The following is a 22372-nucleotide window of genomic DNA, read 5'->3' as shown; positions in this document are numbered from 1 at the left end:
AGCGTACCCCTTTGTTTCTACATCATTCCAAACCCCCTCCGTGTAGCTCACATCTCTTCCATTGGCATGGCGCAAATTGGATGACCCAGCACGGTGGACCGAGCAGGCGTACGACAATGTCAGGTTTTCGGATTCCCCCCTTTTCTTCATTGCAGGTGTAGAATACCCCCCTCTGCTAGGCAACTCAAAAAATTCTCTCTCAACAAACCGTCTAAGTATCTTGCCAATTATCCGTCCGGTAAATTGGTGAGGTTCCTCGAGCGTCACACTGCAACTGACGGGAGTACATTTTGCAGCGCACAACAATCCTCCATTCTAGAAGGTCAAAGCGATGCGCCATCCTTCGATAATCTACTCCATCTCCGCCGGAAAATATTCATGCCTCATATTACCGATCCGAAATGTCCTTGTACATGCATCCCTTTGCGAGTTCTTCTCGCCATCTCGGTATCCCGCCGAACGCCACCAGCTGAGACAGCGGTCAAGAGCCGCCCGCAGCCAACACGAGCTTTGGTGTAGGTGTTTACTCGGTCTTGTAGACAGTTGCATCTTCAGCTCTCGCTCTTGAACCATCGATAGAGCCTTGGTGACATTACGCCTATGCTGTACTCTCATCTTGCGCAATGGTTTGTGCACATTAGAGATGCGCTTACGAGCCCGTAGTCGCCCAATATGTAAAATTTGCAGTACAGCAGCGGTCCGGTCATACTGAGCAAGTTCGATGATGAGGGTATCTGCGAGTATGTCCGCTGGGAGACCTCGCAGTTCTGGTCTGGATTTGATCAATAGGATGGGCTAAGCCGAATCTAGCTAGACCGGCCAGCTGAGGCCTTGCGGCAGGAGCGCGGACCTCCGTCTCATCGCCTACCACCTCGTCTATCCTCTTCTACGTTAGCCGTCATGTACGTCGTTCCTCCTGCGATTCCTCATTCGTCTGTTATCGCCTTCGATAGCGAAGGATCGCAAGGGTGGTCGGTATTGCGTACGTGAGTTCGTGTCCGTGCAGAGTACACTTTTGGCTGCCTGTTTCAGACCTCCAACTCAAATACCCCCTCTGCCCCCTCTATCCGCATCTTATGACTCTTCTCTCTTGCTGATCTCGTCAATCGAGTCCATCATGGCTCTCCTTTCCTTTACCAACATTACTCTCTCCCTCGTCAGTCTCTTGGTCGCCCGTCGCATCTACTGGGAAGTTACGACGGGCACGCGGCGCCGCGCACTAGCAAAACAACATGGCTGTTTACCGCCCAAACGGAGGCCTTCCAAAAAACTCTTATTTGGGATTGATCACATCATGCGGAATTTCAAAACGTACAAGGAACATCGCCTGCTCGACGAGGGGAGAGAGGTCCTCACAGGCAACAATGCCCATACTGTCTTCATGAAGATCCTCGCCGTGGAGCTATACCTCACTGACGACCCCGAGAATATCAAGATGATGCTGGCTACTAGCTTCGATCAATGGAGCCTAGGACAGGAACGTATCGCGCAGATGTCGTCCTACCTGGGAGACGGCATCTTTACGACGGAGGGCGCGGCCTGGAAGCACTCGCGGGACATGCTACGGCCGTGCTTCGAGCGCTCACAAGTCGCGGACGTCTCAATACTGGAGAAGCACACCAACCGGCTCATCGACCTGCTCCCAAAGGACGGCACTACGGTCGACCTGCAGCCGCTCTTCCACGAACTCACCTTGGACATCGCAACGGAGTTCCTATTCGGGCAGAGCACGAACTCGTTAGATCGGAGTAAAGAGGATAAAGCCTGTCAGCAGTTCATTGAGGCGTTTGAGTACTGCCAGAATCCGTTCAATGAGCTGAGCTCCAGATTTGGAATACTCGGGATGTTCCTACCGGATTCGAAGTTCAAGAGATGCGCGAAGATCATTCGAGGTATGTATTATTTCCGTAGTAGAAACGTCACTGCATAGTTCCCATCTGCTTCGTCAAGATAGTAGGGTTGCTTGGCATTTGAGCAATATGGCTTCGATGCGTGGGTCTGGCCGCGGAGAATCCACTCGGCGTTCCGTATTCGTCTATACGTACTCTGTTCCGCGGACCGTTCCAGTGTCTGATTTGCGCGGCGCTCAGTGCCACAGGTATTGAATGCCGAGATTCGGCGATTGCTGAGGACGTAGAGGTGCTCTTGTATCTTTCTCCCTCCTCGAGCGCATCTCTTCGTCCTTCCCATTCTACCCATCTGCCTCTTCTAGTCCTCGCTAACTGCGCTCCAGACTTCGTCGACAGAATCATCGACGAGGAAATGGCATCAAGATCAGCCTCTCAAAAGGATGGCAGCCCATCCGCACGCTACGTTTTCCTAGACGAGTTGCGTTCCGTAACCCAAGACCGCACCGTCATCCGCTCCGAGCTTCTCAACATCCTCTTGGCTGGCCGCGACACAACCGCCTCCCTTCTCTCAAACCTCCTCTTTGAGATCCCGCGCCATCCGGAAATCCTTGCCCGGCTGCGCCGCGAGATCGTGGAGCATGTTGGAGACGAGGTACCCACATATCAGCAACTGAAAGAGATGAAGTACCTAAAAGCAATAATGAGCGAAAGTCAGCGACTCTACCCCATCGTCCCTTCAAATTCGAGACAGGCGTTGCAAGACACCATTCTTCCCCGCGGCGGCGGACCTAAGGGCACAGCCCCAGTCCTCGTTCCTAAAGGCGCATACGTACAGTATCATCCGTATGCCATGCACCGCCGGCCTGACATCTATGGTCCAGATGCCGACGTCTTCGAGCCCACGCGCTGGTTGGACGGCGAGCATCCGTCTTCTCCCTTGCGCCCGGGCTGGGGGTACAATCCCTTCAGCGGCGGTCCAAGGGTTTGCATCGGGCAGAACTTTGCCCTTACGGAAGCGTCGTTTGTCGTAGTAAGGCTACTGCAGACGTTTGACATTGAGAGTAGGGATAACGAGGCATGGAGAGAGAAGTTGAGCCTTACGTGCACGGGATTGGGTGGGTGTAAGCTGGGACTGAAGCTGTTGGGGCAATGAAGAGGCGGCAAGTGGAATCGATCGTGGATAATGACGCTCCGCGAGCGACATCAGCCTAGATTAAAGGGCGAGCGTGCGGGCAGCGATGTGTATGACCATGTATAAAAGGTAAGATTATCTAACCGACTTTGCTTATCATCTCACTAGGGCAGAAAGCTACTCTCCGATCAATATGACTCTATTCAAACACCTTGTCATGCTCGGCGTCTACGCACTGATTGCGATTACGTTCACAGCCAGGAATCTAGATCGACATATACAGACAACAGTATCACTTTTCTCTATATACTACATGAAGCATCAGGGAAGTCGTTGATCTCCCAAGCCAAGCGACAGCCATGCACTAACATATCAACTCTGTCAGAGCCGACCATAGTAAAAACAACCAAGGAATCCAAAGACCAACAGACCACGCAACAGACACCCCGGCCCTTCTACATACCCAGTGTCTCCCACTCCTCCAACATAGTCTCAGTTCGCAGGCGGTCAGTCACCGTCTGCTTCTCCTCGACACGCTGCCGAGTGATCCTACCCTCTCGCACCCGCCTCATGACATCCGGGTCTCCATGAACCTTCCTTCCCTTGTGCTTCATCTCGTGCGGACGCACACCGCGCTCCAGCTCGTGTATGATAGCGACGTCGTGCTCGTCCTTGCCGACAACGAAGCAATAGTACGGGGCATCGGGAAGTTCGAACGCAGGGATCGCTGCCCGATGGAAGTCAGTACTGCAAAGTGAGCAGTAAAAGTCACCTGAGATTAAATCCGGATGCGGCGCCAACTTGGCCTCCTGGTCCCTCCACACCTTGTCAAGGACGTCCAGCCAAACATTGTTCCGCACGACATCGTTTGCATTCGCCGCCGTAGCAGCGAATGCATTGAACCCCTCGAAGATGCTCTCGCGGATCTTGACCAGTGTTGGCGCGTACTGGGCTGGGACCGGGGACCCGAAACAGTTCTTGGGCTGGACGAGTGCGTTGGCGCAGTTCGCTGCGCAGGGCTCGGCGTCTCGGGCTACGGCGACCGTGTGGCCACAGGCGAGCTTGTGGATGCGCGAGTTGGCGTAGTAGCACGGGCGGGTTTCCATCTGTTGGTGAGACTGCAGCGGCCACCACTGCTCGCGCATGCCCTTAGGCGTGGTGATGGAGAAGTACTTCTTGCCGCGCTTCTTGTGCATGATGTGCTCATGCATTGCTGAGGGGGATGGACGCCCGTTGAGCTCCCATTTCTTGACTCTGGAGCTGGATGGACGGGCAGAGTGGAAGTTGGATCGGGTGTTGGAGGGCTTCACGGGGGCCATTGCGGAGGTGAGTCTGGTATATATAGGTCAGAGTTGAGACTGAGATATATGTGGAAAAGAGGTGGATTGACAGGAGTAGTGAGAGTAAGAAACAAGTGAGAGAAGGCCCGGCTTTTATACTGCTCATACCACGGCAGGGGAGAATCACACATCCCATGAAGGAATCACGCCGACTTCGACGCTCTGTTTGCATACCCCCACCTGATGGGACTCAACGAGCAGGCGGAAGTTATTTCGGGCTTGCACGTGGAAAAAAAGGTCGCCTGAAGTGCTTCGAGGGATATTACAGCAAACGAACCGACCACGGTACCAGGCGAGGAAATGACTCCAAGACTCCATTGCTCGATTCTACTAATCTATCCCCAGGCCTAGAAGCGCATCCAACCGCCATCTCACCACTCTACATCCCACCCATCTCCTATCTCAGCACAAAATGAAGCCTCGATATAGCACTCACTCACTCCTCCCTCGCCACACCCGCAGCCCTCTTCAACCCCACGCCCGGCCTCACATTCCAATCAATCCCCTCCCTCGCCCTGGCAAACGCCTCCTTCACGCCCTCCTTCTCTCCGCCAGGCCACAATCTCTCAGCCCGCTCAAGATCCCCCGCAGCAAACAGACACTCGCCCAACGCGGTATGCACTATTCCGCACGCATACCACGTGCGGCCGCGCTCCTCGTCCGTGAACCACTCCGCCTTGTTGGGCGGAATGAGCTCTGGGGGCAGGGTCTGGAACCAGGGGTTCGAGGCCGGGGAGGCCGAGTCGGTGGCGAGGCTGAGCGCGTGGGAGGTAGCAGTTTCGGCGGCGAGCAGGTCCTTTGCGGCGGCCTTGCGCGTTTGAAGGGGGATGCTGGTGTCCGAGAGCCAGGAGGCGTTGGACTTGTTGGGAGTATCGGCGTGCTTCGCGGCGAGGGCCCGGCCGAGGGCGAGCTCGCAGCGCCAGCGCAGGCGCTGGATGGACTTGTGGAAATCTTCCGGTTGGGAGTGCAGCGTCTCCGCGCGCGTGAGATAGCCGTATGTCATCGCGATGATGGCGCTCTGCGCCTGCTGCGCCGCGGCGTCGACGTCGCGCTTCCCGCGCAGCACGTCCTCCGCGCGCTCCGCCGTCTCGCTCACCATGCCCAACCACGCCTCAGCCGTAAACTCCGCTGCCAGAATACTCGCCTGCAACGCCTCCGCATACCCCTCGAGCAAATTCCCCTTCTCGACCGTCACGCCCCCGACATTCGTCAGCAGGCGGAACAGCTCGAGCAGATCGCCCTGCACGCGCGCCACCTCCAGCGCATACGTATTCAGCACGCTCATCCACAGCTTATGGCTCGGCGCCCACGTGCCCGACGCGCGACTCGCCTGCTCCATGAAATTAATCAACCTTGGGAGATACTGCGCGGGGAACATAACCAGCGCCCTCTTCTGCGCGCTCCCCTTCTCCACGAGCGTGAGATCCATCGCATGCAGCATACACCGCTCCAGCACCGCCGGCGCCGCCGTCGCAAACAGCACGCCCGAGTCCTCCAGCATCGTCTTCGCGTGCCGCGCATCCGCGCTGTACACCTCGAATCGCACCCACAACCCCTTCTCGTAGAAGTACTCCCGCGCCTCCTGTCCGATCTGCTTGTTGACGTAGAACATGGATGTAGAGACGGGGAACGGGCGGCGCGAGGCGCTGAAGTGCAGGACGCCGTCTTTGATGGCGTGCGCGTAGGCGACGTTGGGCTGGCCGGCGTTGACGAGCTCGGTGTCGAGGACGTGTGCGTAGATGCGGTTGCGGACGGAGGGGGGCAGGTCGGTGAGGCCGAGGGGGCGGCGCTGCTTGGAGGCTGCGGCGGAGAGATGCGTCGTTTCCATTTTCGTCTTGAGGTCGGAGACGGTGGCTTCCATGGAGTCGCGCTTGGAGAGGTCGGTCATGGTGGGGTGGTTCGATGGAGGGTTTTGAGGTGTGCTGAAGGGGGAGTGTTAGTATTTATTGCTTAAGGGCGGGTTTTGAGTGGTGCTGGGTAGAGCTTGGGCGCTGGGGGGAAGGGTTCGATTCGTCGAACGGGATGGTAAGAAGCTTTTCTTTGCGAGCAATGGAAGCCATAGAGAGCCAAAAAGTAAAGATAATAAGCTCACCTTCTCTCGACAGTTCCGTAGCGTATTCGCGAGTAGATCGTTCCGTTGGATCCTGTCCGGAGTATGCAGAAGAACCGGCGAAAGCAATGCCACACAATTCACCCCAAAACAATTCCAGCGTTCAGATCAATTGAGATATTTCAAAACCCAGGATCGAGGACACAAGCATCTCAGGTACGCATTGCGGGGTTTTATAGCTGTGCCTTGAAGCTGATGATCCAAGTGCGGGGGAGAGCTCTCCACTTCCGAGCTTGCGTGTGGAGACGACTGACGCGGATCCGAACCTTGCACGCATACCCCTCGTTCGCGAATCCCAATCCGATACATCTAGTATACATTGGGAGTATGACCTGCATTAGCGAAAAGCGGAGTACTTGGAAGGTACCTGCTCTGCGCTGCAGTTCGTGCCGGTGTTCTAGCGCCTTCTATGCCATATAACCGCTCTGCTCCCAACGCGGCTACCGGATCGCTGTGCAAGATCTACTCCACGAATGCAGTGAACATCTGTAGACCGCTCGACGCCTTGTACTCCACCTCAACGCCCTGTCCGATGAAGAACACATAGCCCTCGCTCAGCTTGTGCTCCTTGCCGTCCGCCTTCATCGTGCCTTCGCCCCTGGTCACGATCATAATAGCCGGACCACCAAGCGCTTCGACAGTCTCGCTCTCTCCATCTCCGAGCTCTGCGGCAAGCATATTAAACTCGCTCATCGGCGGAGCGTAGATCTTCACCTTGCCGTTCTTGCACCGTTCGAAGGGCTTAGGGGGCAGCATAGCCTCCTTAGCGTCGTGCGGAGTGAAGGTTAAACAGGAGATAAACATATCAATCGAGTCGCGATCAGCGCGCGGACAAAAGCCCGTATTGAGGACGTTGTTGGAGCGCGCCATGCACTCGATGATGTCGCCGGAGAGGTATGCGTGGATGCCATCCGCGGGAATGTAGATGCTGTCGCCGGCGTTGAGCTGGAGGTAGTTCATCGTGACCAAAGCGACCACAGTACCGTTGTCGCACTTGTCGTACTGTTTCGCGAGACGCGGAATCAAGTCGGGAATGTAGCTGTCTGCGCCGAAGGCCTCTTTTGGCAGCTTCATCAAGGCGTCGTTTATTTTTTCGATGGCCTCGTCGCTTGCTTCGAGCATGGACTTGACGACATACTTGAGCATCTGATCATCGAAGTCGGGCTTCCTGATCTGAGGCATAAATGCCTGAAGAGGCGGCAACTTCATCAGCCGCTCAATATCTGTAAGTGGTTTGAAACCGCAGAATGCCTCGAAGTCGCCCAATGCCAGAGCAATCTCTGGCTTGTGGTTTGGATCCGTGAATTGGTCGGGATTCCGGGCGTGAAGCTTCGCAGCGAGGCTTTTGTTCTACATGGAAGTCAGCGTCTTTAAGCAGTGTGGATGTTCACTGACATACCGGATGCAGCTGCAATGGGAGGGCCTCCGCTATCGACAGAACCTTTGGCAGGTATGGAATCTTAGTGTGGTTGAACTTTTTGGCTACGTTCCCGCCAACAAGCTCGGCGGAGTGCTTGTCTATGACATCTTGGAGGTCCTCGCCAGTCTCAAGCACATAGGAAGGAAGCTCGGGATACGTGCCCATCCACCTGTCACATGTTAATACCTAACGACACGCTAGGGCAGCTTTCTACTGACATTTCAGAATACGGGGTATTCTCGTCGATCTTGAAGTCCGTCCCGGGAGTTTTCGAACATAGTGTTGCCGCGAGCGAGTGGGAGCCCTGCTTCCCCCAGGGATACTGGTTGCAATAGCACTTCAATTGGAGTACTTTGGGTACCATGTTGAGAGAGTTGCGCAATTCAGATGGTTAACAGGGTGCTCAATGGGTATCGAAAGAGGAAAATATGAAGCAGGAAAGAAGACGGGGCATTTCGAATGCAAAATATGGGTTTCGTAAAAAGGCATTTGAGTGACAGGAACTCGACGTCATAGCGGGTATCCGCAACAATAACGCCTTATCAAGAGCCAGAGCCGCAGGCTTACCGCCTTCATCGTGCTGTTGAATTTTCCGCCATCTGCCTTGGAGTCTTTTTCCTCCTGTTCATCGAGGAATGCAGTTCTGCCGTTCTTTAGCGCAGAGATGTCCTCGCGAGCACTGTCTTGGCAGAGGGATGATATCCCCACCACGCTGATAGACTGCCAACTAGCCCTGTATGGTTTCAGACGCAGTTACAGTGAGTAGAGCTTGTAGGTAGAGCGGTAGACGGGTCAGACTGGTCTGCTTCGATGAAGTCCGTCTGGCAGCGTTGAGTCGGGACGCTTAGGCGCGTGAAGTGCATGTCGGCGCAACGCCCTGTTACGCATGGTGTCAAATATGCAGCCAGACGAACGTGGGAAATAGACCACGCGACGATTCCGCGAAAGATAGGAGACAAGCCCAGGGGAGTTCGTGAAGCATGGGTCCAACCCCGTCTTTGGGGAGTGGTGCAAGGGCCCCTGCTTGGCGCTCATCTCATCCGCGCCGCGATATCGCCTGTAATTTTGCCCACCACATGTCAACTTCCTCCGTGTGCCCTTCGACACTGCCAAACACGCCGTGAAAGGCAGCCCGCCGGCACCGAATCGCTCGCATCCCACCCCCAAGCATGAATTCGAATTAGGCTGCCGCCGCAATACCCACGCCTCTCCAACTGCCATCCCTCGTTTGGCCTCTCAACATCTCCCATCTAGCCCTCCCTAGCCCTCCCGCCGCACTCCTTCTCCCGAGCATGCACTTCGCAATGCCGCCTCGAAAGACGTCGCGGCCGCCGCCGTATGCTGCGCGTAACCAGAGCTCACTACCTATTCCGCCTGCACTGAAGAACCTATTACGGAGAGATAAGGTGCGGTTGCTTGCACTCGGCATATTAGGCTTCTTGACAATACTATGGCTCTTGGGACGGATAGGCGGCCGAGGAGGCAGAAGCACTCCTGCAATAGCAAAGGTCGCGATAGGGACCGGCCCGCCGGTGGTGATAGTCACGGTGCTGGATCCCAAGGCGAATCCGGCGTGGATTGAGAAGATCAAGAAGAACCGGGAGGATTATGCGAAAAGACATGGTGCGTTCAAACAACTTCATTTACACCTCATGACAGAGCAGAAGGCTAACATGTGCGCAACGAAGGCTACCTCACCTTCTTCCCCAACAACACCCAATACCCGCTCCGCAACTCGCCGCCCTCCTGGTCGAAAGTCCCCGCGATTCGGCACGCCATGACGCTGCACCCCGGCTCGACTTTCTTCTGGTACCTCGACAGCACCGCGCTGATCATGAATCCCTCGATAAACCTGCAGACGCAGCTACTTAATGCGGCCCGCCTCGAGAAGCTCATGATCATCAACGAGCCCGTGGTCCCTCCAGACAGCGTCATCAAGACCTTCGGCAACCTGAAGGGCAACAGAATAGACTTCGTCGTTACACAAGATAAGGAGGGTCTGACGCCCACCAGCTTCATCATTCGGAACGGCGAGTGGGCCAAGTACTTCCTAGACGCCTGGTTCGACCCGATCTACCGGAGCTACAACTTCCAGAAGGCGGAGACGCATGCGCTGGAACACATCGTGCAGTACGTCCTCGCTCGATCACTGACATGTGACAATCAATATATGAAAAGACACATACTGACAGTTCGTAGATGGCACGGCACCATCCTAGCCAAGCTCGCCCTCGTCCCGCAAAACATGCTCAACTCGTATGCCTCCGGCCCCGCGAACCCGAAGCATGGAAAGTACAAGGAGGGCGATCTCGTCGCGAACTTCCCCGGCTGCGACAAGGATAAGCGGGATTGCGCCGACGAGCAGCAACCCTTCTTCGACATCCTCGACGGGAAGAACAAGGGCCAGGACTAAAACCGGCCCCAGAAGAAATTATGCACAAGGAGCCCAAGAGACATCGCCGTGTCGCAGAGAAAGGGGCAGACGTCGCCACTAAGAAGATGGCAATGGCGCTCGGACAGCGGTTTTGGGCGGGCACGACATCGCACTGGGCGAGACCGTGCGTTCGGTAGGCGTAAAGGCGTTGGTGCTGACGCATTTGGGAGCATTCAGTACCGCATTTAGGATGGATGTCTTTAGACCAGTGTAGGGAGGTCTAGTGGCTATATGTGTGTTTCGATATGAGAGAGCATTATGGGCCGCCCGGCTTCACGGAGCGGAATTCATGTACTTGGTGTTAAATGTTGGAGTTATCCGGTATCTACTACATACAGCTAATCTACAACTCCATGTTCAAGAAGTTCTCCAGCGCTCCGCTAGTATGAAGGTGGCACTGGATGAACCTGTCCAATGCGCGTACAGTAATATAGTACAGTTGAAGCCGGACACATATCGTACAACAAGCTCAACGAAGAGCCATCCCAAATTTCACTCAGCAAACGCCTTCTCTTTCGGCTGTCTCTGCCTCTTCACACTCCTCATACTCCGCCTGGGTCTCGCCCCTCTCTCCCGACTACTAATCTGCTTCGGCCCACCCCACACACTCGCACACATAGGCCTCCTACTCCCCACGTATTTGCCCAAGGGACTGAATACCTCGACCTCAGGGTAATCTCCCTCTTCCAACTCGTCCTCCCAGTTCCTTTCCTCTTCCATGTCCTCCTCCCCGCGGACCTTGGCCTCGTATTTGCGCTGCCGCTCCAGCAGCCTGTTCCGCTGCGCCTCCAGCTTCGCTTTCTGTGCGTAGTTGGGGTCCTTTTTGACCATGCCGGGGGCCTTCCAGCCCTGGGGACGGCGTGCCTGTGCGGAGATCTCGACCCAGCCCACGCCCTCGATTAGGATGTCTGTGCCCCAGATGCGGAAGGGCAGGTTCTCCGGGCGCATTTTAGCAGCCACGAGGCTTGTGAGCGGGCCGGCGAGCTTTTTAGTGGCGTCCCACTTCAGCTTGAAGCGGCCTGCTGATTTCATCTTCGGGCCGACGTCTTCGGCAAGGATGGAGGAGACATTACGGTCGCTGACCTGGGCTTGTAGGTCGATAGCCTTGTCTGTGCGGGTTACGTGCGGGTCGATGGGTACGAAGGGATAGATAAGGAAGACAAGGTCTTCGGTTACGGGCGTAATGCGGATGAGGCCGCCGCCGAGGAGGAGTGATTGGCCGGGCTTGAGGACGAAGCGCTGCGCGTTGATACGGTGCTTCATTACGAGGTCGTCGTGCGCGCTGGGCTGCACAAAGGTTTCGAGACCGGGATTTGTGCGGGCAAGGCCGGGGAGATCAATGAGCTCGCCTCTATTGCGGCCGAACGGGATGCGAATGGGGGAGGCGGTGGTGCCGGGGAGGGAGGATGCGATTGGGAGGACAGGGTAGGGTGTGTAGGGTTGCGGTGGGGGGAGGAGCGAGTCGGGGTCGAAGTCCTCTTCTTCCTCTGGTTCCAGCTCGTCCGGCTCGGGGGGTTTGTGGATGTGCTCCTGGTGTTGGATTTTCCTGTGCTCCTCCTCTGCGCCTTCTTCAGCGAGCTGTTGCTGCACTTGGGCCAACTCGTCAACCGATTTAGCGTTCTTTAGCATTTCTTCCCGCTCTGCAGCGCTCCGGATCTTGCGAATATCCTCGAAGTCGGCGCCTCTGCCTTTAGGGAAGACAACCTCGAAGAGATTAGATTTCCCGACATTGACTTTGCCCACCATCCAACCTGCGCCTCCTCGGTCCCATATATCCTCCTTGACCTGCTTCGTCCACCATCCCCGCTTTGCGCTGACCAATCTGACATTGCCTAACCGTGCCTTCTGATTTACCCTTCCAAGTGCATCCCGCAGCACCTCTTGTATATATGGCATCAAGGCATCGACCTGCTCCTTTTTCGGTGCCAGCAGATCTGACCTGGTGATTATGAAGCTGACTTCTGCGATGCGGTCGTTGGCTACCCATCCCTTGTGCTTCGCGCGGCGGTTCTTTGTTCGCAATTTCGGTATGCGCAAGGAGGATTGTAGATTGGGAACGAGGGAAAGCGGAAAGTCGGCGGCGTCGACTACATGGTATATGTGGTTGCGCCGATGTGGCGACTCAGCGATCGTCTGCTGGATGGATTCGACAGCCGGATGTAAAATGGGCGTCCCGACCCGGTGGTGGATGAGGTTATGACATCGGTCGCATACAGGAGTCTCCAGCGCGCTCTCCTCTACTTGCGTTGGCGCCTCTAGGACCTCCTTGTCGAGACCTATTTCCTCGAGCAGCTTGGGGTCTACCTGCTTGAGCGCCTTGGCATATACATCGCTCTCCTTCTCTTCCTCTACCTGTTTGCTCGGGTCGTAGTCGAGATACTGTTTCACCGCTTTCCTATCTATGTTGTAATAGCCGGCCTCCTCCTTGTCGTACAGTTGCGTTGGAGCTCCGCATCCTGGACAAGCTCGAGGGAGAGTCTGCCGACCGGGCGCAGTAGCTTCGGACTGTGTGCATGGAGGGTGTGTTTCATTGATTTCGGGGGAAGGGACGCTAGCTGCGACTTGCTGGCGCGCTCGTCCGAGAGTAGAGAACTTCTGTTGGGGCGGAGGGACTTGGACACGGCGAGCTGGATGTGCTATCGGAGGCCTGAGCAGCGCAGGGCAAAGAAACGCCGGTATGGAGTGGAACGCATTCGAGTCGCAATGCGCAAATCGGCTTGTTCGTGTGAGCGCAGTTCGCATGTCGGGAAGAATGACTTTGTGGAATCTGCAGGACCACAAATTCTGGGACGACAGCTATCGAAATCAGCTGCGCTAGCTGCTACTGGACTAGCCTCGGCATAATGCCGCAGCAAGAGCGACCGAGTAGTGGCCTTGGCATGGAGCTTTGGCCCGCTCCTTCTCCCACGCTTTCCTCAAAAACAAACGTGGAGCTATTTCTGGGGTCAAAAGTCTCAGGCCATCATAATAATTGCTAGCTGAATCTTCTCAAACTTTTCTCTCCCTCATTGTGCTTCCCCAACACCCTCAGACGACGTAGCCATCATGCTCGCCTCGTCCAGGACCGCATTGCGTCAAGCTGCGTCGAAGCAGTTCTCCGTCAAGGCTGGAGTTAGAACCGTCTCTGCGTGGTCGAACGTCCCCCAGGGTCCTCCAGTACGCTCGACCAGCCATTGAGTGCCCAATTGCTCTGCGAGAATGCTAATTGATGCCTAGGATGTAAGTTGCGGCTCATAGCAAATTGACTGACCACGGCTCACCACCGCTCGATCTGCAGGCCATCCTTGGTAAGTATGAGGCATTTGCTGCTCGGTTGGCATCTCTGACGTTCTCCAGGTATCACCGAAGCATTCAAGGCCGACAGCAACTCTGAGAAGATCAACTTGGGTATGTCCGCCGGTGCACGCCCGAGACGAACTGTGGTCGCTGACGAGTGCCAGGCGTCGGCGCGTACCGAGACGACAAGGGCAAGCCCTTCGTTCTGCCCTCAGTGAGGCAGGCAGAGAAGAAGATCGTGGACTCTGCGCTGGATAAGGAGTATGCTGGCATCACGGGTGTTCCTGCGTTCACGAAGGCTGCACTGCAGCTGGCATACGGCCCTAACTCGGCGCCTATCAAGGAGGACCGAGTGGCCATCACTCAGTCTATCTCCGGCACCGGCGCTCTGCGCATCGGTGGCGCCTTCCTCGAGCGTTTCTACCCCGGCGCAAAGTCCATCTACATCCCCACACCGTCATGGGCAAACCACAATGCTGTCTTCAAGGACTCTGGGCTGAAGGTCGAGAAGTATCGGTACTACAACAAGGACACCATTGGCCTTGACTTTGAGGGCATGGTTGCAGATATCAAGGCCATGCCCAAGGGCAGCATAGTGCTGCTCCACGCCTGCGCACACAACCCGACTGGCGTTGACCCCACGGAGGAGCAGTGGCTGGAGATTGCCAATGCAGTCAAGGAGGGCGAGCACTTCCCCTTCTTCGACATGGCATACCAAGGCTTTGCCAGCGGTGACACTGACAAGGATGCCTTTGCTCTGCGGCACTTCATCAAGGAGGGTCTACGTCCGGTTCTCGCCCAGAGCTTCGCAAAGAACATGGTAAGAATAGCACTTGCAATATAGCCGTTAAAGCGGGTTATTAATTATGCATGCAGGGTCTTTATGGCGAGCGAGTTGGCGCCTTCTCCGTCGTCTGCGAGTCGGCCGAGGAGAAGAAGCGGGTCGACTCGCAGATCAAAATTCTTGTGCGACCGCTCTACTCCAACCCTCCGATCCATGGCGCCCGTATCGCTTCCGAGATCCTGAACGACCCGGCTCTGAACAAGCAATGGCTCGGCGAGGTCAAGGACATGGCTGACCGCATCATCACCATGCGCGCCCTCCTGAAGGAGAAACTCGAGAAGCTTGGGAGCAAGCATGATTGGAGCCACATCACCTCCCAGATCGGTATGTTCGCATACACCGGTCTTAAGCCTGAGCAAATGGAGGTTCTGGCCAAAGAGGTAAGTGAGCGATGTGCCTCGTAATCCTGATTTCACCGTCGATCCCCAGACGCCTAGTTCCTGGCGCAGGCTGACCGCTACCACAGCATTCCGTGTACGCTACCAAGGACGGCAGAATCTCAGTCGCAGGTATCACCAGCGGTAACGTCAAGCGCCTCGCCAAAGCCATCTACAAGGTCACTGGATAAATGTCCTGAGGACGGCACGGTCTTGTCTTGCTCCGATTCGCACTGCGTTGGCATGGCATGGCGTAGCGTGCACTGTATACCACACTGTTCAAGTACGCATACAGACGACTGCGGTTAGACTGTACATGTAGACGGCGGCCCAAAATTTGACGCATCTTCGCTACCGCTATCGTTCCTCTATCCAGCTGGCGGAACTGAACTGTTCCCATGACTCAAAAGTGGACTGCAGGGCAGTGTAGCAGTAGCTGTGCCGACTGCCGTCTGGCTCTGCACATCCTTTGCCTACATCCTGCCCCATTGGTCATAATTTTTCTCATCAATGTGACGATAATCCTTGCCTGTTCGGGTATATTCGTGCATCGTTGCGGGTCCTAGCTCTAGCGTTCCAGGGTCCTCCCGCTTAGACCTACCGCTCGTGTGCCAAAAGGAAGTGCGCGGGGCAGAAGAACCTGACATCAAGGTGCATCTCTAGCTGTGCGAAAGCCTAGATACGTTCTCTCCTTGGGGGTATTTGACGTTGGTGATCTTGAAGCCATGGCGGTTCCACATTACTCGTTGCTCGGGCCTCACGGCGGCTGAACAAAGTTTGCTCTCTGGACCCTCCAACTAGCGGGGAAAGGCGCAAATTCTCCATCCATGGCTTGGCAGCAGCCCAGCAGCCCCTCTATCCAGACCCCGAGGGTCCGATCCGCGGAAAGAGTTTCTTACCCGCAGCAAGACCCCGGCGCTTCAGGTGAGGATCACGAAACCTAGCACAGCTACGCGACTTGATCAATCATTGTGTCTGGATTCGGAGCTGGCCGGATGTGCACTTATTGACTTGCATCGTGCAGGTTTCTGCGCGACGGAAGACGTTGCTGGCCTGACGTTCACGGGACGCATACGAGGCTTAGAGGCCTGTAGCTTGTTCAACGTCTGCCAGAGACTTGATCAATGCAACCGTGGGCTGATACCCCCATAGCCATGTGAGGAGCACGTCTTTGTGGAGAACTAGAGCGAGTTTCGCCCGTATACAACCCTTTGGAGCACGGGCGCCAAACGCAGGGCCTCAAGCCAACGCCCGCGGGTCCGGAAATGCGACCTACATGTGCCATATGCACGGTGACGACGGGGTGCGCCATTGACGTAGACGTACATCCCCGGCTGATGCTCACCATTCAAAAACATCCTTCGAGCCCAAAGGGGACCACACATTATGTCGTCTTACCCTCCCGAACTCCTAGCAGGCGGGAGGCAGCATTTTGGACCGCTTCCAGGCCGCTTGGCACACGACTCTTTATTCCAACCTGCCATGGTGGCCGAGCGGGTGTTTCTCCACCACGTTTTCTTCCGGCGGGGACAAAGAGAGACCGCTGGCTCCATCAGCCGCACGTCGTAACCGTGGGACGCCCACCCTGCCATGACAGTGGACCGGGACTCCAGCAGCAGCCGGGCGCGTTGCGTTTAGGGAACCTATGATGTGGTGCGAGTGACCTTCGCTGTCCGGCCGAAGACGAGCCGCTACACTGAACGGCTGGTCCACGGTGATGTGCCGGGAGGGCTGGCGGTTGACGTCGAGCCGACCCCACCAGAATTGCGGTTGCTCGTCATCGCCGCCCCTCATCCATGGTGGTGCATACATAGGCCCAATTTCGTCAACCGCGGCCCCGTATATGAGCGGGATCCCCGTGACAATCACTGCCAGCATTGCTTCTTCTTATCTCACCGACAGTCCAGCCCAACGTCCGTTCTGCCTCTGGCGGGACAAGCATTGGTAGTCCTGCTCCCACTCGGCACCCTTACTCCGGACGGCCTGCAAGCTTGTAGAGCGATCCGGTGGGGGAGCAGACTGCTCCGAGCTGGGCGGCCGTAGAGAAAAGCGCCGGGCTCGCAGCTAAATACAGCGTGCCTGCCCAACCTTCATTCGACACCAGCTTTCCGCTTTGAGTTGCCGCAACCAAGTTGAGGCCTTCTTATTTGACGTTGGTGCGTAAGAGAGAACGGGCCGACCCTTCTTTCGTCATCGCGCCAGTCCCAAACGAGCCTCCGTGGTGAATCGGCCCAGGCGCCGGTCTCTCGCGTGGACCACGATTCGACAGGCGCGACCGCAATATTAGACGCCGGGGCGTCCTCTTTGTCGGCGCCCGACTCATCTCGACACATCACGCGGTTGTCGCCGGAGCCGCAGCGTGTCGCGCGGAGAGGCTTCTCAGTGACAGGGTTTCTAAGCATAGCGTGGGAGGGCCAAATATGGCTAGCGCGAATTCACAGGACGAAGACAGGGTTCGTGTGCCCCTCCATCATCCGCGCAACGTTGTCTCCCCGGCGTGCCTGCACCTCCTATAATCACCCTAACATCTCTACTGCCTGCTCGTTTCCTGTCCCCTTTGTATCCTCGGCGCCCTCCTGTTTCCTCTGCTTGCGAGCAGCTTCTAATAGCGCAAAGCACGGCGACGAGGGCATCATGTCGATTCCCGGCGCAAGCGACAGCATCGACGCGGCCACCTTCGAGCAGATCCTCGAGATGGACGAGGACGAGGAAGAGAGGGAGTTCAGCAAGAGCATCGTGTACGACTTCTTCACCCAGGCCGAGAGCACCTTTGGCAAGATGGACTCGAACCTGTGAGTGCCCGACCGCGCACCGCATCAGCCCCAAACATACGTTGTGTATAGTTCGAGACACGGCCCACATATGTATTCAAGGTAACTACGCTGACGCACCGCAGCGAGCAGAAAAACCTCCGCACCCTCTCCGAACTCGGTCACTTCCTCAAGGGTTCGTCCGCAACCCTCGGCCTCACAAAGGTGAAAGACTCGTGCGAGAAGATCCAGCATTTTGGCCAGAAGAAGGACGAGACGGGCACAAACGACATCTCGGAGGAAGAGGGCCTCGCGAAGCTGAAGACGACGATTGAGCAAGCGAAGCAGGAGTTCTACGATGTCGAGAAGGTGCTCAAGAAGTTCTACAACGACGAATCATGAGGCGTGCGAGGGCCGAAACTGGAGCTCTATCCTTGAGCGATTGGGGAACCCTGCAGACACTGGCAGCACCTTTTCGGGGCTGCGGAGGTACGATTGCTGAATACGACGCGTAGATGCAGCCCTCCAGCGCCCTGAATAGCGCGTTTCTCACAATATGATCACGATGGCCAACTTCCTTTCCATTCCCGAAGTTTGTTCAAATTCACATCTAAGGGTTGGTGCGCAGAATGCCCCCGCCGTTGTGCGGATGTTTGTCTGCATTGCTTGCGAGGATTGTGGGAGTTTTCCATAGCCAACGCCGACAGCGGTATGCACTCGCTATTGAGCATCAGAGCTTTCGGAGACAGTTCCGTCGCTTTGTGAATCGTTGAAACACGTAGCCCTATGCATATGCATACACATACGGGACGACCCAGGCGCACGAGTGCGACACCTGGGCTCCACGTTTTTGGGTACCCCACAAAGTGCGGCGTTACGTCATTGTTGCGCATGAGCACAAAGTTGTGCAACGTTTGTGATTGGTTGCACAATTCTTGGTAGGAATGACACCATGCCATGATCGTGAACTTCCGTGTCTGTCATTGAAGTTGGGTTCGTAGCATCGCTCTTTCACTGTTAGTTGCTCTGCGCTTTCAACCTTTCTCTGATTCGCACTAGGTAGATACGGGGCCTTTCGTAACGCCTTCTTTCTCAGGCTGAAAGCCAACATCTCCTATGGTCGTTGCTTCATTGACCTGTCGAGCTGCACTTGGACAAACGCGCGGTAAACCTGCTTTTCCAAGACGCACTCCATTCAGTCCCCACGCATATATCTCCGCTTTTCCGTCGTCTCTCGTCCACGCATTCGTCGTCTCTTCACACCACCCATCCCTGCACCACCCCGGAAGGCACCGGCTCCACACATCTTCCACCAGTATGGGGAAGAAGAAGGACAAGGCCGAGTACAACGACTTCCTGGATGGCGAGAAGCTCCGCGACAACGCCGATGTCCGGACCACATTACAAGGAAGCAACGCGTTAACAGGCGATGTCTCACCGCCACCGCCGCGCCGAGACAAGAAGGGGAGAGGGAAGAAGGGCAAAGGTGGGCCGAAGAAACCGCCGCTGACGCATTTTCTTTGCCTGCCCCTGGTCAGTGACAAGAGCGCGGAGCAACTGGAAGCGAGTCTGGAGAAGCTGAGGGATGAGCTGCGGAGAACCGAGCTCGTGCCGCTGGAAGCTGTCAGGCCGGTTGGAACGCTGCATCTCACGCTGGGCGTCATGTCTCTGGACGCTGAGCGCTTGGGAGCAGCGAATCAGTGTCTACAGGGTTTCGACATCCGCAGTCTCCTCCGAGACATCGGCGCCCAGAAGCTCGCTGAGAAGGCCGCGGAAGCAGGCACCATCTCTGAGAATCTCGGTGCCGCCGCGTTTCCAGACACAGAGGCTCTGGCTATTGACCTCAAGTCCCTGGTCCCGATGCAGGCACCGCACAAGACTAGCATATTGTACGCGGAGCCGAGAGATGCGTCGCAGAGACTGTATCCGTTCGGTGTAGCGCTGAGGGACTATTTCAGGGAGAAGGGGTTCTTGGTGGAGGATAAGCGGGCGTTGAAGTTGCACGCTACGATTGTGAATACGATTTATGCGAAGTCCGCTGGGAGGAGTGGGAGGGGGAGGGGGAAAGCGGGGAAGCATAAGGAGAAACATGTCGAAGAGTCCGCGGAGTCAGTTGTAGTAAAGCAGGACGACAAAAACGACGACGACGCTGCATCAACAACCAACTCCCTTCCAGACGCGGACCCAGACGCAGATCCCGAACGCGACGAAAATACTACAGCTCCACTCGAGCCCTCCACTGGCGAAACAGAAGCAAAAGCCGCGGAAGAACACATTATTCGCTCACAAGGGCATGGGCCGAACGCGAAGAGCTGGATGCGATTTGATGCGCGGGAGCTGGTTGAGCGATGCAAAGACTTTGTTTTGGCGGAGGGGGTCGTGATTGATAGGGTCCAGATCTGCAAGATGGGGGCGAAGAAGATTCTGAGAGAGGATGGGGAAGTGGTGGGTGAGGAGTATGAGGTTGTGGCCGAGAAGGTCATATAAGAGCGGAGAGAAGAAGAGGTTTGTGTGATACACGAACGGTTCGGACCTTATGAGTGAAGTCTCTGCCCCATAAAGGATACGGTATCTACGTATAGGAATCCCTATGGTGTCGTGCAGCATACCTCCCAGCACGCTCCAAGCCACTCCCCAAACCTACAACCCCTCACTCCCCCCTTTCCAAACTCCCAATCTCCGCCTCCACTCGCTCAATCTCGCCCCTCAACCACACCTTCCTCCTCGCCAAATCCCGCATCCCCTTCTCCCCCGCACCCCTATACAACTCCAACTCCCTCCTCGCCAACGCCTCTCGATCCCTCAACCCCTTCTCGCTGGCTCCCTGCTCCGCCTTGAAGTTCTTCAGCGCAGCGACAAACTCCGCCGGCGGCGGATGCGTGTGCGTGTGTATCCTGGCCTGCAGCCCGAGCAGCGCGGCGCGCGCATGCAGGTGCTCGGCGCGCGATTTAGTGGTGCGCGTGAGGGTGCCGTGTTGCGTTTGCTCGAGGATGCGTATGGAGGTCTGCAGGAGGGTGCGGTGGGTGGTGAGCACGGCGTATGCTGTGTTTGCGAGATGGAGTTTTGCTTCTGCGAGGTCGGCAGGGAGGGCGGTGGTAGCGGCGTCCCGGAGTTTCTCTGCTCGCGCGGGGAGGGCGTCAATGGACGGGGGATTCTTGGGATCGCAGATGGTGCAGAGGAGGTCCGCGATGGTGGTTAGTTGGGTGGAGAGCGCGGCGGATATGGTGGGGAGGTGGGAGAGGAAGGTTTCGATGTCGGCGGCGAGGATGGCGCGGTCTGAGGGGGGAATGTAGCCGCTTAGTTGGGCGGTGGCGAGTTCGATTACGGAATGGAGTTCTGGGGGTAGGGAGGTGGCTTTTGAGGGCAGGTCTGAGAGGGTTTGGATGAGGGTGCGGGAGGTGTGGAGGTTGGTGCGGAGAGTTGTGAGGTTCTGCTGTGGTGTTAGCATTGGAATATCAGATGTAATAAGAGATGGGGGGAGTGCAGAAAACGCATGCGACTTTTTGGTTGAACGGTGCTAGCTCCCGTGAACGAGCATTGAGCCATCATATTGGTACGGGGGAGAAATGAGACATATTCTGTGGAAACCCAGTGAAGCCTTCCAAGAACATAACATCGCACAGAATCTGATCGTGTGCATATGCAGACCAAGCGATGAACAGAAACGAGAAAGCGCAATGCCAAGAAATGAACACAGTGTAAACAAACCTGAAATAAGTCTACAAAATTCCAATGACAAGAGATGAAAAAGGTAAGTATACAAAACGTAATAAAAAGGAAATTTCAAACATCTTACCCGCCGTATGTCATCATGCATGCGCTGCTTTTTCCTCTCCTGCGTCGAGCCATCGGGGTTGAGTTTCCGGGTGCAGAGGTCTTTGTAAAGGGCTTCGAAGTTGGGGTTCCGCTGAAGTACTGCAGAATCGACGGGAGGAAGCATGTTTTTCGTGAGACAGGAAAACAGATTTGGCGATGGAGTGGATGAGGATGATGAACGGGTGTTGACCGTGTTGTGTTGCGGAGGGGGCTGCTCCTAATAGAGCATAGTGGCTTGGCACACAGCGCTCCAGCACCCTCGTTTCGCATTCCAATTCTTACCTCCAACGCTACCCAGTCTTGTACCTTTTTACAAGTGGGTAGGCTATCGCTACTTCTAGATGCCATGGCAATGGTTAGCAGAAGTTCTAGCTTTTAAAACAACATCACAAATGGTGCAAGAGTGAGAGCGAATTATGTATTGAATCAGGGGCCAAAGCTAAAGCCATGCTAGGAGATTCATTTGAGACCATTGATTTTACTGGTTAGAATTGCAACTAGGATTATCGATGCCATACTGTAGCGTTTCTACAAGATCATACAAGGAGCTTAGCATAGCCAGCAGAGTCGGGACAGGCTGTGACGAGATGCGAACGGATACGCCATCCTCCATATCAGCCTTGCGCTTTCTGAACTATACTCCGTGACATCATCTCCAATCCTTTGTATCTTCCATCTGCCTCCTCAGAGGCTCAGAATCCACTAGCGTTCAGTATCAGACCCACAAAAAGCTGCAAACCGCTCGTTGCGCAAGCACTTCTCCACATCCTAAGCCCGCCCAAGACAACAAAGCCGCGGGCCAAGCGGCGCGGTCAAAGGCCAGGAGGCGATTATGATGTAGAAGCAAGCTTGCGCCAATTACAAGCTCGTCAAGAAAGTACAAGACAAGTCGCAGTGGAGATATGAGGCTTGATCTCCCTTCAGATAGCACTCGCGTAAGGCGGATCTCTGGTCCGACCGTTGAGCAACTAGTTGCACGCGTGGAAACGTGCTAACCCAGATGCCACGAGGCTCAGATGTGCC

The 22372-nt window shown here is 55.9% G+C and overlaps 10 protein-coding genes across 10 annotated transcripts; 5 read left to right on the top strand and 5 right to left on the bottom strand.

Annotated features, from left to right (window-relative positions):
- The first annotated feature begins 871 nt into the window (after positions 1-871).
- On the top strand, positions 872-3205 carry BU26DRAFT_513598 (cytochrome P450 alkane hydroxylase). The gene is made up of 2 exons (XM_033827659.1): positions 872-1892; positions 2234-3205. Exons 1-2 carry the CDS (start codon positions 1118-1120, stop codon positions 3001-3003), a joined length of 1545 nt encoding a protein of 514 aa, XP_033691837.1. The 5' UTR covers positions 872-1117; the 3' UTR covers positions 3004-3205.
- A 232-nt stretch (positions 3206-3437) lies between these two features.
- On the bottom strand, positions 3438-4301 carry BU26DRAFT_558267 (uncharacterized protein; the record flags this gene model as incomplete). Its single annotated transcript, XM_033832544.1, has 1 exon — positions 3438-4301. One exon carries the CDS (start codon positions 4299-4301, stop codon positions 3438-3440), a length of 864 nt encoding a protein of 287 aa, XP_033691836.1.
- Positions 4302-4758: 457 nt separating this feature from the next.
- Positions 4759-6210, bottom strand: BU26DRAFT_558266 (uncharacterized protein; the record flags this gene model as incomplete). The annotated part of the gene is made up of 1 exon (XM_033832543.1): positions 4759-6210. One exon carries the CDS (start codon positions 6208-6210, stop codon positions 4759-4761), a length of 1452 nt encoding a protein of 483 aa, XP_033691835.1.
- Positions 6211-6721: 511 nt separating this feature from the next.
- BU26DRAFT_30212 (mannose-6-phosphate isomerase) lies at positions 6722-8430 on the bottom strand. Its single transcript, XM_033821799.1, has 3 exons — positions 8071-8430; positions 7832-8021; positions 6722-7782 (listed from the first exon to the last, which is right to left on the bottom strand). Exons 1-3 carry the CDS (start codon positions 8214-8216, stop codon positions 6895-6897), a joined length of 1224 nt encoding a protein of 407 aa, XP_033691834.1. The 5' UTR covers positions 8217-8430; the 3' UTR covers positions 6722-6894.
- A 538-nt stretch (positions 8431-8968) lies between these two features.
- BU26DRAFT_513596 (glycosyltransferase family 34 protein) lies at positions 8969-10717 on the top strand. The gene is made up of 3 exons (XM_033827658.1): positions 8969-9475; positions 9541-9982; positions 10052-10717. The coding sequence occupies exons 1-3, from the start codon at positions 9157-9159 to the stop codon at positions 10263-10265; spliced, it is 975 nt and encodes a 324-aa protein (XP_033691833.1). The 5' UTR covers positions 8969-9156; the 3' UTR covers positions 10266-10717.
- Positions 10718-10767: 50 nt separating this feature from the next.
- On the bottom strand, positions 10768-13028 carry BU26DRAFT_536820 (uncharacterized protein; the record flags this gene model as incomplete). The annotated part of the gene is made up of 2 exons (XM_033831373.1): positions 10768-12742; positions 12773-13028. The coding sequence occupies 2 exons, from the start codon at positions 13026-13028 to the stop codon at positions 10779-10781; spliced, it is 2220 nt and encodes a 739-aa protein (XP_033691832.1). The 3' UTR covers positions 10768-10778.
- A 280-nt stretch (positions 13029-13308) lies between these two features.
- On the top strand, positions 13309-15412 carry BU26DRAFT_513595 (uncharacterized protein). Its single transcript, XM_033827657.1, is given in 7 exon segments — positions 13309-13443; positions 13459-13460; positions 13564-13573; positions 13623-13673; positions 13727-14382; positions 14439-14786; positions 14873-15412. The coding sequence occupies 7 exon segments, from the start codon at positions 13332-13334 to the stop codon at positions 14972-14974; spliced, it is 1281 nt and encodes a 426-aa protein (XP_033691831.1). The 5' UTR covers positions 13309-13331; the 3' UTR covers positions 14975-15412.
- A 1520-nt stretch (positions 15413-16932) lies between these two features.
- Positions 16933-18127, top strand: BU26DRAFT_30091 (histidine-phosphotransfer domain, HPT domain-containing protein). The gene is made up of 3 exons (XM_033821780.1): positions 16933-17236; positions 17400-17575; positions 17680-18127. The coding sequence occupies exons 1-3, from the start codon at positions 17204-17206 to the stop codon at positions 17933-17935; spliced, it is 465 nt and encodes a 154-aa protein (XP_033691830.1). The 5' UTR covers positions 16933-17203; the 3' UTR covers positions 17936-18127.
- Positions 18128-18850: 723 nt separating this feature from the next.
- On the top strand, positions 18851-20020 carry BU26DRAFT_414937 (uncharacterized protein; the record flags this gene model as incomplete). Its single annotated transcript, XM_033823095.1, has 2 exons — positions 18851-19645; positions 19766-20020. 2 exons carry the CDS (start codon positions 18851-18853, stop codon positions 20018-20020), a joined length of 1050 nt encoding a protein of 349 aa, XP_033691829.1.
- Positions 20021-20183: 163 nt separating this feature from the next.
- Positions 20184-21473, bottom strand: BU26DRAFT_414708 (uncharacterized protein; the record flags this gene model as incomplete). The annotated part of the gene is made up of 2 exons (XM_033823083.1): positions 20184-20963; positions 21330-21473. The coding sequence occupies 2 exons, from the start codon at positions 21471-21473 to the stop codon at positions 20184-20186; spliced, it is 924 nt and encodes a 307-aa protein (XP_033691828.1).
- Between the last annotated feature and the right edge of the window lie 899 nt (positions 21474-22372).

This window comes from Trematosphaeria pertusa (assembly GCF_010094035.1).
Source record: "Trematosphaeria pertusa strain CBS 122368 unplaced genomic scaffold BU26scaffold_1, whole genome shotgun sequence".
Lineage (NCBI taxonomy): Eukaryota > Fungi > Ascomycota > Dothideomycetes > Pleosporales > Trematosphaeriaceae > Trematosphaeria > Trematosphaeria pertusa.
Note: the sequence above shows the minus strand (reverse complement) of the source record. Positions and strands in the feature narration are given on the sequence as shown.